An 18,106-nucleotide genomic window follows, 5' to 3' on the forward strand; every position below is an offset into this window, starting at 1 on the left:
TTTTAGCACGTGGGTGCTGGAGACAGTGCGGCCAACCTAAAGAAAGAGACTGCGGATAATTTTTGACTTTGCCTCGTATGATGTGTACCTGTTCTTGTCTGACTGTTGTCGGATATGTGCAGAATCTTCTGACCCTTGAGCTTAGGCAGTGGAGTATGGCGGTCTTTGTACTCTTGGGGTGTTCTGGTTTGTATGATTTCACATTGTGTAAAGCTTTGCCTATGATTTTTCTTATTATTTATTATCTCAATAAGGTTACAATTATGCCACAAAACATTTTATTTGGAACATTATTAATACCAGTGGTGGCGATTAGGGGTCGAGGGGGCAGTTGCCACCCGCTTTTTGCCACTTTTGCCCCCGCACTATGCTAAAGCTTATCTGCGAGGGAAAGTATACTGTCTTTGCCCCCCCCCCCCCCAGTTTTGGCACCTTGCCTCCCTTGTTTTGGAACCCAATCGCCGCCACTGATTAACACTAATAATGAATTGGTGCCCTATATAGTAAAAACCTATACAAATGTTACATCGAAGAAAAATATGATGATTTTACATGTGTACGTAGAGTGTTCTATAGTAGCAAGTAAAATAAAGAAAATTAGTGTTATATAGACCCTGTTAAAAATATAAACATAAACATTGATGACGGTCTTTCCCGGTTCCACCGGAACTTCCCGTTTAGGCCAGTCCCTGTTGTTTCCAATACAGAAACAGCGGCATACGAAGTAAGATATGAGCGCTTGTTTTTTCATCAGTTGTGCGACGATAATAATTTGCTAAAGTTTTACTATGAAGGAGTGGACTTGTTGAATCTTTTGGATGATCAACTGCAGAGCAGATTATTAAAAATTTTCGTGTCTTTGTGGCCACCAGTTGTACAATACCACGGGCAGTACATGCACAACGAACTCAAAACGTACAAAAGTTTAGATATATTCAATTATTTTGTAATTGGAAAAGTGAGGGAAATAGAATGCAATAAAACTGGTGATATTGTTATGATGTACGCTGAAGTGAATATTTGCCAAACAAATCTGCAGAAGTAATGAGTAATGCAAATACTAGTATATGTGCCTTCAACTTCGCCTTGCCGCCTGAGGGATTTAGGGAAAACCTATGATAAGACACGACATGCCACTTTTGCTTGCACGAATTTAGTTCAATCAGTAATGGAGAATTCACACCGAAGCGACAAGCGTTAGGGGACACGTGTCGCTTTGGAACGAGCCAATCAGCAGCAACGTTTCACACCATAGTGGCATGGGAGGTCGCAGAAGTATGCGTTCGGCTGGTGAAATCCTCAAGCGGCACGTGTTGCGTGTCGCTTCGGTGTGAATTCTCCCTAAGGAAGCTTTCAAACTGAAGCGACAAGCGACATGGCGATTTCACACCGAAGAGACAAGCGACACAGAGGCATTCTATCTATAGTAAACCATTCACCACGCATGCGTAAACAACAGACCGAGGCGAGAAGATGCACGTGATAAAACGGCCCACCGAGCGACACGAAATTTGTTGTGTCGCTTCGATTCGGCAGGTTTTGTTTATTTCTGAAAGTTGGTTTCCAAGAGGCACGTGTAGCCTGTCACTTCAGTCTGAAAGCTTCCTTTCGAATCGAATCGACATTACAAAAGGCACGTGGACTGGGCCCTTTTCTTAATACCATGCATCGCGTCGCCCCGGTCTGTTGTTCTCGCATGCGCGGTGAATGGCTTGCTTTAAATAATTTCACGGTGTAAAATATTCGTGTCGCTTGAAAGCGAACCCTCAGTAATCAATGCAAACTTTCGAACCAAAGCGACACAAGAAGCTGCACGTGTCGCTCGGCCTGAGACCCTTTCTCTATACCGTATGGTGTCGCCTCGATCCGTTGCTTTCGCGTGCATGGTGAATGCTTGCTTGGGTCTCATGTCGCTTGTTACTTCTGTCTGAAATCTTCCTGAGAGATCTTTCAGTCCGAAGCGACACGCGTCTCTTGGAAGCAAACCATCAGTAATCAACACGACAAGCTGCAAGTGTCGCTCAGACTCCAATTGGCGTGCATCGTGTTGCCTCGGTCTATTGGTCGCCAATGCATCGTGAATGCTTGCTTATAGAGTAAAGGGTCCTATGTCGCTTGTCACATCAGTGTGAAGCCCCGGTGTCGCTTCGGTTTGAAACCTCCCAAAGAGACGTGTTTTTCAGCACAACACCACAGACAGATCCACTGTCTTGGGCTGGGTAGAGTCCAATTACTATCGGAACATCTCCAGCAGACTGGGCGAGTCTGTCTAGCGAGCCTAGTTGGTGTGCAGAGCTTGAGCGAGGGGCTTGGCGATAGGTTCTGGGTTGAGATGACGTCAGCGGCTCGCTTGGTTGATTGGCTGCTTCGATAGTTGTGACTCGTTCCGAAGTTTCAAATGCATAACAGATAAAGATGTTGCGGAAATAATCTTCCTCTACCAATCCTTTCTTGTTCCGCTTGTACCCACAGGCTTATTCTCTGTATGTACTTCTGAAACCTACGAAGTGATACTTGTCTCAATAAATTTGTTTCCGATCGAACTGTGTAATCATATGCTACACAGCTGACACCCCTTTTTCTTGTAAAACATTCTCCATTTCGTCGTTTAACATTAACGCCCATAACACTGTCAACGTAACCGGATGTTCGAGGGGTACCGGGGAGTGCGCATGCTCCGCAGTAGCCCCGCCTTTAACACAGTCTATATTTAAAAGAAACGGAAGTGTAAGGGTGTGTAGGTCTGTACATGAAGGATGGCGATGTGTGTGAGAACTGAAAATAATATCAACTATGAGTTAGAATTCATAGACCTGTGAACGTAGACCTCAGAACTGTGCTTTGCTGTTACTGAGTTTGACCATCATTGGAATTGAGTCCCAGGTTACCACTGCTAGGTAGGAGAGGGACTTCTGACCAAATCTACTTTGGAAGGTTTGGGGATTACTAGGTCTCTATGTAAGGACGATCTGGTGTTTCGGGTACTGGCCTCGGAGCGTAGTTTAAGCCTAAGCTTTAGGTTTAAGCGTAGTTTATGAAATGGAGATGATTTGTTATGTACACTGTGTAGATGTATTCTTGAAGAGGCTGTGGTATGTTGTAAGTCTTGCGCAATTGTTGGGAGCATGTGAATGGATCTAAAGCAATCGTTTTGGATTGTTTCAAGTTCCTTCAGATGATTTAAGTTACCGCCAAAATCAACACAAGAACCATACTCGAATCAAGGACGAATAAAGGAAAGTTAGAAATGTCTACTAAGATTTCTATTGAGGTATTTAAGAATTTTTCGAAGTGTGTGAATATGGTGATAGGTTTTACGAACATAGTTATTTGTTTGGAGGTTAAAATGTAGCTGGAGGTCGATAATGATTCCTAGATATTTTAAAAGATTGCTCAAAACCTTCTCGTCATTAAGGGCAATATCTATGGATTCCTTTACCGTTGTGAAGTAACATGACCTTCGTCTTTGCAACATTAAGCTTCAGGTTGTTGATGTTGTACCAATTTATTTAATACTTTGGGAAATGAGATTTTCATTGTCTCTTTCACATCCTCGTACCTTTCACCATCATGGACGAGAAGGCAGTCAGTAATCTATAAATCTGAATTTATTAGTGTGATATCATCAATAAACAGATTTAATAACTTTGGGCCAAGTATAGAACCTTGTGGAGTGCTACTCGGTGGAAAGTGATCAACCTACTTTAATAGAGATTTTTATATTCGCGAGAAAACTTTCCATTCAAGGAATTGTTTTCCTAAGGAAACCAAATCTATCCTTTAACTTGTGGTCAACAGTATCAAAGGCTTTGCTTGATTGATTGATTTGGTGTTTTAAGTTCACTTTATGCACAGTAAGGCTAATCGGGACTGGACCTACAGTGCCTCCACCGGGTATCGAACCCAGGACCCCTTGATTACAAGGCGACGACGCTACGACAGCGCTATCGGGGAGACCTGACCACAAAGGCTTTGCGTACGTGGAGGGAAATAAGTGTCTCGCGCCATCATTAACTAGACTAGATATTAATTATTCCGAGGACACATCCTTCCTCATCCACATTGTCCATCATTTTGGTTAGTAATTATAATGTATGAGATTATTTGTTTCCAGAAACGCAGTCACTCGTTCTAAAACTCTGCTCAAAGTAGGGGTTAGGGAAATAGGCCGTAGTTACACGCCAAAGTAGGATAGGAAGCTTCGGCAGGAACTTAATGTGCGATATAAAATTCTAGATTGTCACAGTTCTTAAATGCTCATGGCCCCAGGACGCACTTCATAGTACTAGTTCCTAATTGCATTTGTGCATTTGAAGTTGTCACTGCTGGCTGGGAGACAGATGGCCGTGGCACGTGATCCACATTCCAAGGAGGTAGACATCCTGATAATCACGTCACGGGCGATTTTTGAACTCGTCTCGGGAATATTCATGAATGAAAATGCACCCTGACGTCATTCAATGGAGGAACTTCTAGTTGAGAAGTACTACAAGGATGATATCATGGTTCGCAGAGTCTCGACCTTCGCAGTGTAGGCGGGAACAGTCTTGCCGAAGTTCCATCTGTGTTTACATCATTTGAGCCGCGGCTCTAATGAGAGAACCATGCGTCTCTCTCTCTCTCTCTCTCTCTCTCTCTCTCTCTCTCTCTCTCTCTCTCTCTCTCTCTCTCTATCCAGCCTCATGGCATTTCGGTGCTTTCATTAGACCCGCTTTCTTCCATCACATTAATTAAATCCTGTAACCTTCGTCACCAGTTACTTTGTCCTCTTATGCATATCACTTGTAAAAAAAAAATATTTGTAATATACAGGGTGATTAAAAAGATACGCAAACTTATGGAAAAGGTAGCTGATTGTTATTTGTAATATATTTTTGCTTCTCAGGTTGTGAGTTACAGTGAAACTGTATTAATCAAGGCTGTAAACTGCAGAAACAGCTGATAAGGCAAAATTGTTGCACAATATTCCGGAATAGTACGCAAATATTCAAAAGTGTGTTGATGCAATTTCATAGCAAACGTTAAGAATAGTGTCTAAAAACATAATTCACCGTATTAACCTGTGTGAATCTCACAATGGCGACCACATCCACCACTTATTGTAAATATTGTACAATAAATTGTTTCTCCACAAGATTGCGTCTCTTTTTGATCACTCTGTAGGACCCTACCTGTACTTCTAGTTCTGGTTGCTAAGGCCACATTACCTTCTACTTGCTTGTTTGTTTCAGTTGGTGTTTTAAGTCCACTTTATGCACAGTAAGGCTAATCAGGGCCTGGACTGGAATCCGAGCCACTATGTGTCTCCACCGGGAATCGAAACCCTTGATTACAAGGCGACGACGCTACTACTGCGCCATCGAGGAGGCCCTCTTCTACTTGCATTAGAATATCAAGTTATCAATTAATTTTGAGGAAATTGCAATATCTTCAGACAACCCATGGCTTCTTGTTGACTCAAATATTAATGTACTTATCGTCGTATAGGAACCAGCGAAACGTAACTCTAAAAATGCAGTTGTCAGTTTGTTTAAAAAAACTTTTCTGAAGAGCTCTATTTGGAGTATCTTCACTTCTAATCCTTAGAAGTAAGGTGGACTCACGGATCTCTAATTTGCTGACTATTTGTAAGAGTCAGACACATTCCTAAGAATAAGTTAAGTGAGCCAAAGGTAGCCCGCGTTCCCAATGTGGCCCACGTTAGGAAAATAATACATTTAACTCAGCTAATAAATGGCACTACATTAATATACCCAGTTCCCTCAAGTGTACTACAATGCAGAGAACGAACTGTTTCGGGCTACCAGCAGCCATTATATTTACGTCATCGTGGACCACCTGGCGTCGTAGTCCTCCACGGAGGTCGGCTATTCGTCGTTACTGTATGTAATGCAAGTCAAAAATCAGAAGTTTGACACCAGCAATGTTCTCAAATAAGATGTAGAAACGTGAATAAACATGAATAAATATCTTTTCTTGAGCATAAGCATCATTTTCTAAGCCAACTGTAAGCCGTGGCAACCTTGGGAACACATGTAAAGGTTTTGTATTTTTTTTTTTAATTACAAGTAATGTTACAAAATCTCCATTTGGTACACGTTGTCAATTAGTAATACGAGTTATTTCTTTAATTTTAAGAAATTTATCTCTCAATGGAGATTATAAATTACCCTAGAATTTTAACTACGGCCATACCTTACATTATTGTCTCACTACTGTAAATTTGATAAATTGGAGTTACATATCAGTGGATCTCACTCGACGTCATGGTCTATAACTGGTCTCATAGAGAGCAAATTGAAAATGCAGACAAGCTCATTTGTCGCTAGCTTTACATAATTTAGTACGCACCAAAATTGTCAAGACAATAGGCAGGTATTACTAATTGCGTGAAATGATTATCCATTAATTTTGTGTTCAATTACTATACTACAGGGTGTTCAAAACGTTACGCAACCTTATGGGAAAACATTTCTTATTAAATTTTAACATTAAGTGCTGGAAGTGACTGCCGTTTTGTTCTTCACACAAGTGGACACGACGAACTATGTTGTTAAAAACCCTTTTCAATGTTATCTGTGAGATGTTACCAACACAGCTACGAATATTGTCTTCCAATTCCGGAATACTGTGCGGATGAGTAACGTACCATTCTGAAACCTTAGTGCTTCGGCATTGAAAACTGACCGCGAAGGCGTGACTTTTACTAGCGGTTAGGAAACAATAGAATGATGTTCATCTATTTAAAGACTAGATTCTGGAGAATACCTGGAAATTATACTCATTCCTCACAGATAAGAGATTACTGAAGAAATAACGTGTTAAAATCGAGTATTTTTTCAAGGAACACTTAAGCAATTCACCACAGATGTTCTGTGCGTAGCAACAAGATATGGGTTTAGTGTTCTAAATCCACTTTATGGACAGTAAGGCTAATCGGGGCTGGACCCACAGTTTAAATTTCGATCCGAACCATTATGTGCCCCCACCGTGTATCGAACCCGGGACCCTGTGATTACAAGGCGATGATTCAACCACTGCGCCATCGTGGAATCCCGTAACAACGAGATGAATAGTTTATATGTGTTTTTTCAGTCTTGTGTTTTTTATATTTTCGACATAAATACAACCTCAATAGATATAAAGGACGCATCTAAATGAATTCAATAAATACCCTTATCTGTGCATGTACTTAATTTCACTTAAACCATTTACTTTTCCTCTATTTCAGGCGGAGGCGACGCCTTCTGCAGCAGTCGTTGAGCATTGTGATATTTTTCTTCTGTCTAGTCTTCAGAATACATCATGTAAATGGACGTAAGTACGACTTTCACTCTTTCTGAATTGTATTTGAAACTATTATAATAAATCGAAACATTTTTCTTTGGTTGATTCACAATCTAAAAAGTATTCAATTTTTAAAAAAATAATCAGTTTAGCCCATCATTACACATAGTGTAGTTTACACTATGTGCGTAGTATAAAACTAATTATGTTATTTTGCAGAATATATCCACTTTTTGCCTTTAATTGCAGTTTTAATGTCCAAGTTCTAATGTGATAAAACTGAAGATAGTACAGAGTGTTTCAGAAGTCAAGCAAATTTTGGAAATTTGTATCATGAAAACCGTAAGAGAGATATTTAAACAGGGCTTTCTGCATTATAAAGCCTCATCCATTGAGATGTCTTTCAATGCTTAACTTTTGAGTTAACTATATACAGAAAATTATATAAATTAATAACTGGCTGGAGACGGCGTTAATTTCTTCCAGACTGCCACGTTTCGGTGAGAAAAGAAATATAAGAAATTATCGAAGGGTCAAAATTAGACGTCTAATGACTGATGCCATGTCAATCTGTCATTTGCGCCCAATACTGGCCATGAGCAACGTTTTATGGATTTATGACTGGCTATTATATGGGTTAAGTAAGAAAGTGCCATTTTAGGGGCATATCGCCTTAGCTGGCAACCCTAGCAGATCGATTTTTTTTTCGGCAGATGCAAGCAACAGGTGCATGTCTAAATATTCAAAAACACTGCATAACAAGTAAGGAATTCGATATGGAGTATTTATATTACAGCTGTTATTACAGCATGAATGAAAATATAATGACGATATATCATGTCACTCAAGTTATGATACATACATTTAGTACCACGGTGTTTCCCCTCCACGATCGAGAACAATAACGTATACAAGAAGAACATTTGTATCTCCTTTGATACTATCAAAATAGTTTCACAGAAATGTTTAAATAGTGTAAACAACAAAAAGTATTACATTTTACATACGTATATTAGAATTGTAGTCCGCTATTATATTGTTAGTACGAGAGACAGATTGATATCCATTATTTCTTTAATAACTATTATCCAAAGTACATTCATGTTACGTTTGCATATCATTGTATTAAATGTTATTTTATTATTGAAATATGTTCGCATGAAATTTATCTAAAGTATTATTAGTTGTATATTAATCACGACATTTGTTGCAGACATTGTTTAAAAAAATAATATGTGTATACTTTATTTTCATGTGTCAGTGTTATGCGATTGGAATGAATTGTGTTCACAGTTGTTTAATCTTTTTCCACACTTTTGAAGCCTTCCCAAAGCAACGTTGTCAACTAACCAACCATGTCATCTTCATTTCAACAATATTAATTCGCATGGCATATACGTAATATCAAGAGATTTATATTTGAAGTTGGCAACGTTGCGCGGATGTAAGTACTAACAATTATTAAGACTGGTAATTGCATAAATTTCACAGAATATATGACTTCATGTGACTCTCTGAATATGCTCAAAAGAAACTGCCAGTTGAGGGACAGTTTATCTCAAAACTCATAGTTTCTTCCCTAGGCTTATTAATAAGTGATAAACTAACAGAACTAATATTGTGGTATAATACTAGTAAGTATATCATTTACTTATGTGCATAATTTTAACTGCTTCAATAATAATAATACATTGACATAAGACTAGGAACTTAACAGAGCACACGTTAGTACTATCCAAAGCACAACTTCTATGTTGATTGGGCACATTCCTAATTGCACACAATAACATATCTGAATCAACTTACATTAAAATTACATTCAACATGTCACTTATTGTCAGGTATCCCAGATATCGATTAATAATTTAGCCACAGACGGCTGTGATGTTCTCAGCAATTTGAGTAAGCTCAAGATTAGATAAGATAGGGAATAAAACATGTGAGCTTTTAACAATGAGTTATATTAATAATAACGAGCACGCACTCATTTTTGAAACACGTTCTCCATTTCGTACAAACAATAAGGCACTTTTTCACTTACAGAAGGGGTGAGAATGTGCTCACACTTCGATGTAAATTTAAAAAGACAATTTTCTCAGAAACTTGTGTATTTTTTGCACACATGGACGAGAACAAGCTTGTGTGTATTTATAAGCCATGTCATAAAAATGATACATCTTTGAGAAGTGAGAAGTCACTAGGTTAGAAACCATGCAGAGAACTTTACTGAGACGAAAAAGGAACACATGAGCAGTTACTGACCTTTGTATCATGAAATATTTATCATTTAGTTGTTACTATCCTCCCCCCCACACTTTACCTCCGCACTCGAGGTTCGGTGCACTTCGTACTCGGCTCAGATTTGTCTAGGGGTATCTTTCTTTGTACGACAATGCACGTGGGTTGCTACAAGTCAACATAATTATATAATTAACTACAAGAGACAACGGAAAACCTTTTGCGAAACCTTTATGATCAGGTGGATAAATTACCTTGTCCAGCATATATGAAATTAAAAACGGAAATTTTGGATAATTTCTATAGTTTAATTAACGTAAAATTTGAAGTATATACAAGTCGTTTCCGAACGTTCATTTCTCTAATTATTTATCGGGACAAAACTCTAATTTTTGATGTTGGAATCTCTATTGTTTGTACCTGGATGCTTTACATTTCATGAATTACATCTGAAGTACGCTTGTCACAAGGTAGACTCGCGTTACTCCAAGAAACGTCTTAACAGGCGCTAGGCCGCCCGACGTGTACATTTCTCAACCTCCACGGTGACAAGGCACTAGGCTGCCCGGCGCACCGTAATTACTTCAAAATAACATCCAGTACAACTACCTTTTTACCTGTAAATCGGACACCAAGGCACTAGCTTGCCCGGCAATCCAATCTCTTACAGCATCCGTTTCGGGAGACCCGTCCTCCGGTCCTAGCTAACCGAAGCAAAAACAGCCTCTCCCTTCCAAGTCTCAGTTCCAACAGCCGACCTCCCCCACTCTCATCTGGGAGTTTATATACGTTTGGTTGGCGTCTGTTGCCAACTGCCCTTCTTTCAAAATTTTTAATCTTGAGCAGCTAAACTGCCCGCCTTTCTTTTGAACGTTCGAAACACGAAGAAAGAACAGAGAGCTTCATGGTATTTATACATGGAATAATACGAATCTAAAAATGCATAATAAATTGATTTACACTAATCGCACATATATATGTTTATACACTTAATTACCCAATTAATTAACATATTAATAAATATTTCAATAAGGAAAAGAAACACTGTTGCCCTGAAACGGGGGCAGGGTAACATAGTCCACTGAGAAACGTTACGACAATTTCCTCAACCTACCACAAGCGTCATCCGAGTATGAGATAAACCATTTGCATTCTAACCTCAGTCACTTGCGGAAGCTGCTTGTAAGTACTAGTAGTGAACTTCGGTTCATACTTTTGTTGCTAACAAACAAAAATGTTGAAAAATAGTGGTATCAAACTAGTTGATTGATTTCCCAAACACGAATTATCGATTTTGCTTTGCTACCAAATCACAAATTTATAATGAAAGTGTTTCATCTCCATCTCGTTTCCAGAATACAGTGTTTTATCTGGTAGATAGAGCACTGGCACTCTCAAATCAAAGTAGTATTGGGTGTAATTGTTCTATCTAAAATTTCAATAATTAATTACAGCATAAATACCTAACCAAACAACTACTTATTTTTAGAGAGGCTTCAATATATCAGCCTTTGAAATGATACAAATTTTCCGCGCAATGGTGACAAAGATCCAGAAATATATCACATCAAACTTTAAAGGGCTCTCCTGGAAAAATGAAAATTGGACATATAACTTTTACATTCTCAGTGGACGATTTATATTTTGGTCAAATAATATTATCTTTTCCACTTGAATTCCTATAAGAGAAGGCATACTTTGTTAATTACAATAAAATTCTACAGGAATAGTACCGAAATCATAATTCGAATTAGCAATCATTATGTTGTTACATTCTACTATTATAGTTTCGAATATATACTGACATTTCAGATGTTAAGTACTTTACATGAAACTCTTGAATATGACCTTCTGAAGAGATGACACTTTCTGTCTTACCGGGATTTTCAAGCAAGAAATTCTTTTCGTTTTGATTACTGAAGGAATTCTACTATTTGGTAAAATGTTAGTGGTTCTGCACGACGTTTACGCATTTTGTATTTGTATTTTTTATTGCACATTTCATCACATTAAGAAATCAATTTGTAGATCTTCTAATCAGAGTCTAAGTTTTGAAATAGTATAGGTACCATATTATTCCATTTCGCTTGATTGTTCGTGTAGCATTTCTTGGAAAAGCTTTATTATACTACCTAGGTTATACACGTATTTACATGAATTGCAGATATCCAAACGAAAAACATTTTGAAAACAATTTGGGATATACATTCTCGGAATTGTCTGCAAATAACTTTCAACTATCTGCTATTCAGTGACCCTAGATTGGTATGACTGTGTATTCATATCAGACGAGTTGATGTAGGGTAATTCAAAAAATATGATTAATGTACTCGTATATATTGAAAAAAAATAATATTAATTGTTAGATTATATTACGAATCATTGTACAGATATTAGTTTAAATCAGATTATATTAAAAACAGACGTTCGAAATTAAATACAGATAGCTTTTTAACCTTAAAGTGTTTTATACCAAGGGGGTCCGTTTTCGAGATATTCCACATTTTTTGATTTTGTTGAAAAACTCCCGATTTCTAGGTTCAAGATTAAAATAAGAAGAAAGTGGTGATCGAATTCAAATTGTTTTAATTTGCCAACACGTTGACAATGTCTTATGAACAGTAAAACAATCAAAGGTGCCGAACATTTTCAAAGACATAAAATGTTCTCCCCTGTGTCATTTTGAGCAAGACGTGTGAACTAAATCCATTATTACATACAAGATTTATTTCAATTAATTGTTCTTTCAATTTCCATTTCATAGTCGCGCTCTACCTGCCCCGTTGTTATTGAACTTTTTTCCAGGAATTTATTTACATTTTCTTGTAAACATCAATACGTCGTCGGGCAGCTGATAAAACAAAGAAGTTTTTCTAGTAGTTTTTACGCTTAGTGGCTTATTGTTTTTTGAGATATTCGGTGTCTTTTGGTAAGCAACGTCATTGAAAATTTAAACATCGAGTACGTTTTGACCTGCTCTTTGAAAATGTTCGGCGCCTTTGATTGTTTTACTGCTCATAAGACATTATCAACGTGTTGGCATGACATACAAATTAAAATATGTTGAATTCGATCATTACTTTTTTCTTATTTTAATCGTGAACCTAGAATTCGGGAGTTTTTCAACAAATTCAATAAATGTGTAATATCTCGAAGACGAACCCCCTTGGTATAAGGCACTTTAAGGTTAAATTTGTTGCACATTCGCTGTTCTATCATGCCTTCAAAGGAATACGTAGAATTTGAGGTAACGCTGTATAAGTGCAATAGAAGAATTAACAACGTATAACGATATTTGTACATATTATTTCCCAATTACGATAATATAGTAGTTTAGTTGCACCACTATATATTTATTATTTTAATTAATTTAATTTGCTCTAAAAAGTATGGACAAAAATACCTGTCGATCTCTGGGACACTTGTCAATAAATAGTAATTTGTAATCTTTGGAAACTGATGTAGTTTGTGTACTTCCCTTTAGAGAGTGGATACGATTATCTAGTTGAGGACTACGAAGGGCTCTACCCACCTTATTATTCGGACGACGAAGATGGTATGGGTAAACACTTTCTGTATATATTAGCACTAATTTATATTTTTTAACATACTAACAGGTTTGCTCAACGCTTTTCACAACTAATAATTCTATGGAAGAAGCCTATTTTAAATGACATAATTTTCAAGTAGAAACTGAAAATATATTTCAAATATCTGAAAATGAATTACAACTGCTTCAACCACTTAAATAAACTCATTGTTGTGTATCAAATTTCCTAATGAGAAAGTTTCTAAAAGGTATGTTAGAGCCATTGGTAGGATGTTACTAGCTTGATTTTAATATTGGTTGACTTGGTGCACAGTAAGGCTAATCAGGACTGGACCTACAGTTTAAAGTGGGATCCGAACCACTTGTACCTCCACTGGGTATCGAAACCAGGACCCTTTGATTACAAGGCAACGGATTTTAATATTTTTTCATGCAATTTTCAATTTTCACATAATACTTACGAATACTTCCACTGCAATATTGAAATATAAGTTTCTTATGTGTAGTCATACTTAAAAATGGAAATGGTTGTAAATATACTCTAAAATTTATTAACTGATACTTTAGTATCGCTTAATATATTCCGAATGAAAAGAAATAGTCAAAATTTTGAGAAACAAATAATTACCTTTTCTTTATGTACACCTGTAATTAAATTACGTGAAATAAAATTATTATATATGTTAAATTGTAATTTACCTTTGTAAAATATATGAATTAGATATGTGTAAGGTTTGTATGAACTAACTTTAACTTTACGAACAAGTTAAAATCCTACCTGAACTAATGCTTTTTACATGTTCATCAGCATGTGGTTGTCTCTTTATTTTCGCAAGAGTTTGCATTCTTTTGAACATTTATACATGGAACATTACGTTTATGACTTCTAATGCTTTCAGTTTTTTTGTGTAAAGCTAAAGAAAAAATAATGTGTGTTTAATTTTATATCACTTATCATCTTTCATGTGAAAGTAATATGCTCATTTCAGAAGACTAACAACAAAAATTAGCCAGCTTGTATGAAAAATTGTTGGATCCAAGTTTAATGCGTTGTTATGTAAAAATAGTATGAACTACGCATACTTCATTCATTTAAGCTCTTGCTTCATGTAGATTGGCATATTCAGATTGTCATATGAATCTATAAATAACTTACACAGATCTCATTACATCTAATAATGCTTAGTACTCTTGTGTTACTTTTTTCTTCAAACATGATAAATAGCTTGTTACATGGAATAAACGTAAGCTATATGCATATTTATTATATTTTTTAAATTAAAATTGCTTTACAGTTCTATTTTATGTATATTTATCTTATGTGCATTATTGGCATGTTAAAATAAAATGGCACGTAGAACAAAATCACTGCATGCACATGTGTATTAATTCTAGAGAATTGGACTTCACTGAAACATGTATTTCGTGAATGTTTTGTTCGAAAAAGACGAACGAATTGTAATACAAGGAAAAAACAGCAGAATTTAGAACAGTAACGTATCTTGAAAAATCACGATGCTGAGGTTTTTGTGATGTAACTGTTCATAATACAGACCACTTACTTCTATAAACTTTGGACATACTAACATTATGGGAAAAGTAGCTATGACGTTTAACAGTATGGAGATGATAGGCATGGAATATGAACAAAAATGTGGCCAGATAATTTCACTTTAATTGTTCTGAAAAATTTGTTGTGTACTAACTAAACGATTTTATGAATCGTCCAGTTTATAATCATATAATCCTAGTCTGAAATCGAGTAATTTTTAATACAGCATAGCTATTGGTAACTGCTTCCGTGTTTTCCCTTTCATGCAGCCACTTCCCTCTCAAGCGTTCATTGGTTCAGCCCTCTCGGGTCACTACTTGGTAGGTAAAAGGTGAAGTTCCGCGTGCATAAGCAGCGTACCATGAAGGCACATATATGGGATGTTGGGGTAGGGCACCACACCATTCTCGATCTCGGCAAATTTGGAGGTGATGGGATCAGCACCACGCTCCGGCCGTCTTAACCCCACAGAGTTGCCCCCAAGTACGCAGGCTGGGTGAGCCCCAGAGCCGCATTATGCAGGGACAAGACCGGAAAAAATCCGATCTTATATCGCCCACCCCGGGAACCGAACCCGGGTCTCCGGCGTGGCAGTCAGACGCCATATGGACTTTTTTACATTTTCTTAATTTTATATATTGCAGAAAATTACTTTGTTACAAAATTGAATTGTCATTATACATATAGATTGATGAGAGGTAACAGCTATTGTTAGTTGTTTAATTTTGAATGAATACAATAGGTTTTGGGTATGGTTTACGTAAGCTCATCTTCTGTGACTCTCAATATATCGTTCGTATTCGCTGCGGAGGTAATTAACAATATTGCCTCCTGTGCGTAGGTACGTGCTGATATTTTATCGGTACCTTGTAAGAGGGCAATAGTGGAATTCTGGGAAGCACAACAGATTTGCGGCGACTGTGGTAACTGATGATTAGAGCCCGGATTTCTATGTAATTACATATTCTATTCCTTTCTAGATACATACCTTGAACAGGAAAATGTCAACGAATTATACGAGAACTGACATGACTTTGCATTAGTTCTATGTTACATATTTGTACATATTTGTCAGGATATTATATATTTTACATATTTGCTTATTTACTTTACTTAAAACAACATATTTCGGTATTTTTTCCTATCTTGATCATTTTTCATATACTTTCGATCTCTGAAACTAGATGAAGAAAATTTGTAGCTCATGTGAAGTCATATTTTCTAATCAATGAGATGCATAGTGCTTACGGTCTCCTAAAATTGACTGCCAAGTCGAAAGACAGGATGAAAAAACAAAAAGAAAAATACGGGAACTGTTATTTATCGAAATATCCTGGAGTTTCTTTCCCCCTGCTTCTGGTTACATATTTTCGTTTCGCTTGTAGGATTAGGTAAAGCACCTAGAAACTTGGCACCGTTGGACAAGAAAGATATTTTTCTGTACGTAGCAAGTTAAAAATATGTTCCCTTGTACAAAAAGTAAAAAAATAGCTATGTATCTTCATTCATTGTTCTTTCTGTAGACTTTTTTTTTACAATTTGTTTCGAAAGTTATAAAGAGCTCTCTTACATATTCTACAATAATTTGCGATATGAAAACTAATTAGTTCGTTGACACGTCGCTGTGCTTTTTTGAGTTTATAAATTTGATTCAAATTTTAATTTGAACAACTTATGTCCTTAAAATTATGTTGAATATGTTCAAATAAAATAAATATCTAGAGGTATTTTTGAAATTGCTTGGATACTGAATTATTTTTAATATTACATATTCTTTGATAGTACATATTTAGCTACATATGCTTTTGATAATATTTATTTAGGTACATATTTTATCAATTATTGTTAAATACTTATGTATATTGTGTACTTTGATATTATATAAAAATCCGCTGTCTACTGATGATCGACAGATAATTGCAATCATTTTCTAAAGTTCCTGCCAAGCATGTTGTGCCATGTCACAGTACGTTACGATGTTCTATTGTATCGTCTCTGGAACACGTTTCACAGGAAGGTTCTGAACTGAATCCGAGCCTGTGTCATTTTGCTTTAAGGTCTATTATCTCACGAACAATTTGGTACCACTGACTTCGTTGGCCATTGGAGATATGTTTTGCTGAGGTGTTTACGAAAACTTTTATCCAGTTGTATTGGGATATGTCTGAACTATGTGCGACTCGTGCAACTTTTGTTTGCTGTATTTGTTGTCTAATTCGCGCCTGTTAGCTGGTTAAAATCAGTATATTGTAAGAGTCCATACATGTATTCCAGTAGAGCTTCTGTATACACTGTTTGAGGCGGTGGTCATTTCAGTACCGACTAGCCCATCGCGGCTCCTCTGAGTCTCTACTTGGATAGACTTCATTTCGTTCACTTTCTTCAGAGATTCCCTGGATAGAGTGGAACTCTTGCAGGAGAGATTGTTTTGCAAAGAAAGTGAGCAAAATTTCTTTTTTAGATTTAATTCTTTGCAAACTGATCTATATATTAATTTAAGAGAGCAAGAATATTTTGACATGTCGCCACTACATTTTATCTTTTCGAATTTTTGTATTGCCCCTTCGACGACCGCTTCTTATACCCTCTCCAGGCAGCTACGGTTCTGCAAAAGTTTCATGATTGCATACATGAACTCTGATGTCACATTTTGAGTTTGAAGATGGGCAGCTATAATTTTGAAAAACCGTCCTTTTTTCCTCGCTGCCGGAAAGCCTAAGGAGGATGGTGTGTTTATGAAGTTAGAGGCGATAAGTGAGACGTTAACTACGGAGCTCTTTGTGATTGAAATTAAAGCGATTTCATAATATATGCTGTACACAGACGAACCGTCGAACCACTTAGCAACATCATAGTGGCACAATAGATGGAATCAGTGCTCCAGGCACCAACATCGTTAGAAAGGATGGACACATTGAGCTCATTTAAATTAGTAAAAGTTTTCATTGCTTTTCTTCCCCATTACCAACTCAAATTCCTTATACGAAGCAATTCTAAATTCTGTAAATTAGGTATCTAAAATATTTCTTATTGAAAGGTTTGTAAAAAACGTAAAACGAGATAAGGTAGGTGAACCAAAGGTAGCCCGTGTTCCCAAGGTGGCCCACTCTACAAAAAACATATTAGTATTTAACCCAGCTAACAAGTAGCACTACTACATTAATGTACCCAGTCCACTTCAGGCGTACCATGCAGAAAAGGAACAGTCTCCGGCTGCCAGCAGCCATTTTATTTAAGTGATTGTGGAACCCCTGGCGTCAGTGGCGGCGATTGGGTTCTAAAACTAGGGGGAAAGGACATCCCTTGGCAGATAAAGTTTAGCATAGTGCGGGAGCAAAAGTGGCAAAAACTGTGTTGTGTGTAGGGGGGTACCCCCTTCGTCCCCCCTATTCGCCGCCACTGTTTGTCAGTGTCCATTCGAATTTCATCATGTCATCACTCATCCTCATCTTCGCAAATTAGCAAAAAGTGGCACAAAA

General features: G+C 37.1%; 1 protein-coding gene across 1 annotated transcript in view; it reads left to right on the forward strand.

Annotated features, from left to right (window-relative positions):
• Window positions 1-18,106, forward strand: part of LOC145980178 (uncharacterized) — a 310,650-nt gene that overhangs the window by 33,791 nt on the left and 258,753 nt on the right. The window contains exon 3 of the mRNA XM_083113212.1: window positions 7,232-7,317. Within this exon, the coding sequence (XP_082969338.1) occupies window positions 7,232-7,317 (86 nt within the window). The remainder of the gene's footprint in view (window positions 1-7,231; window positions 7,318-18,106) is intronic.

Source organism: Lepisma saccharinum, chromosome 27 (assembly GCF_977018435.1).
Source record: "Lepisma saccharinum chromosome 27, izLepSacc3.1, whole genome shotgun sequence".
In the NCBI taxonomy this organism is placed as follows: domain Eukaryota; kingdom Metazoa; phylum Arthropoda; class Insecta; order Zygentoma; family Lepismatidae; genus Lepisma; species Lepisma saccharinum.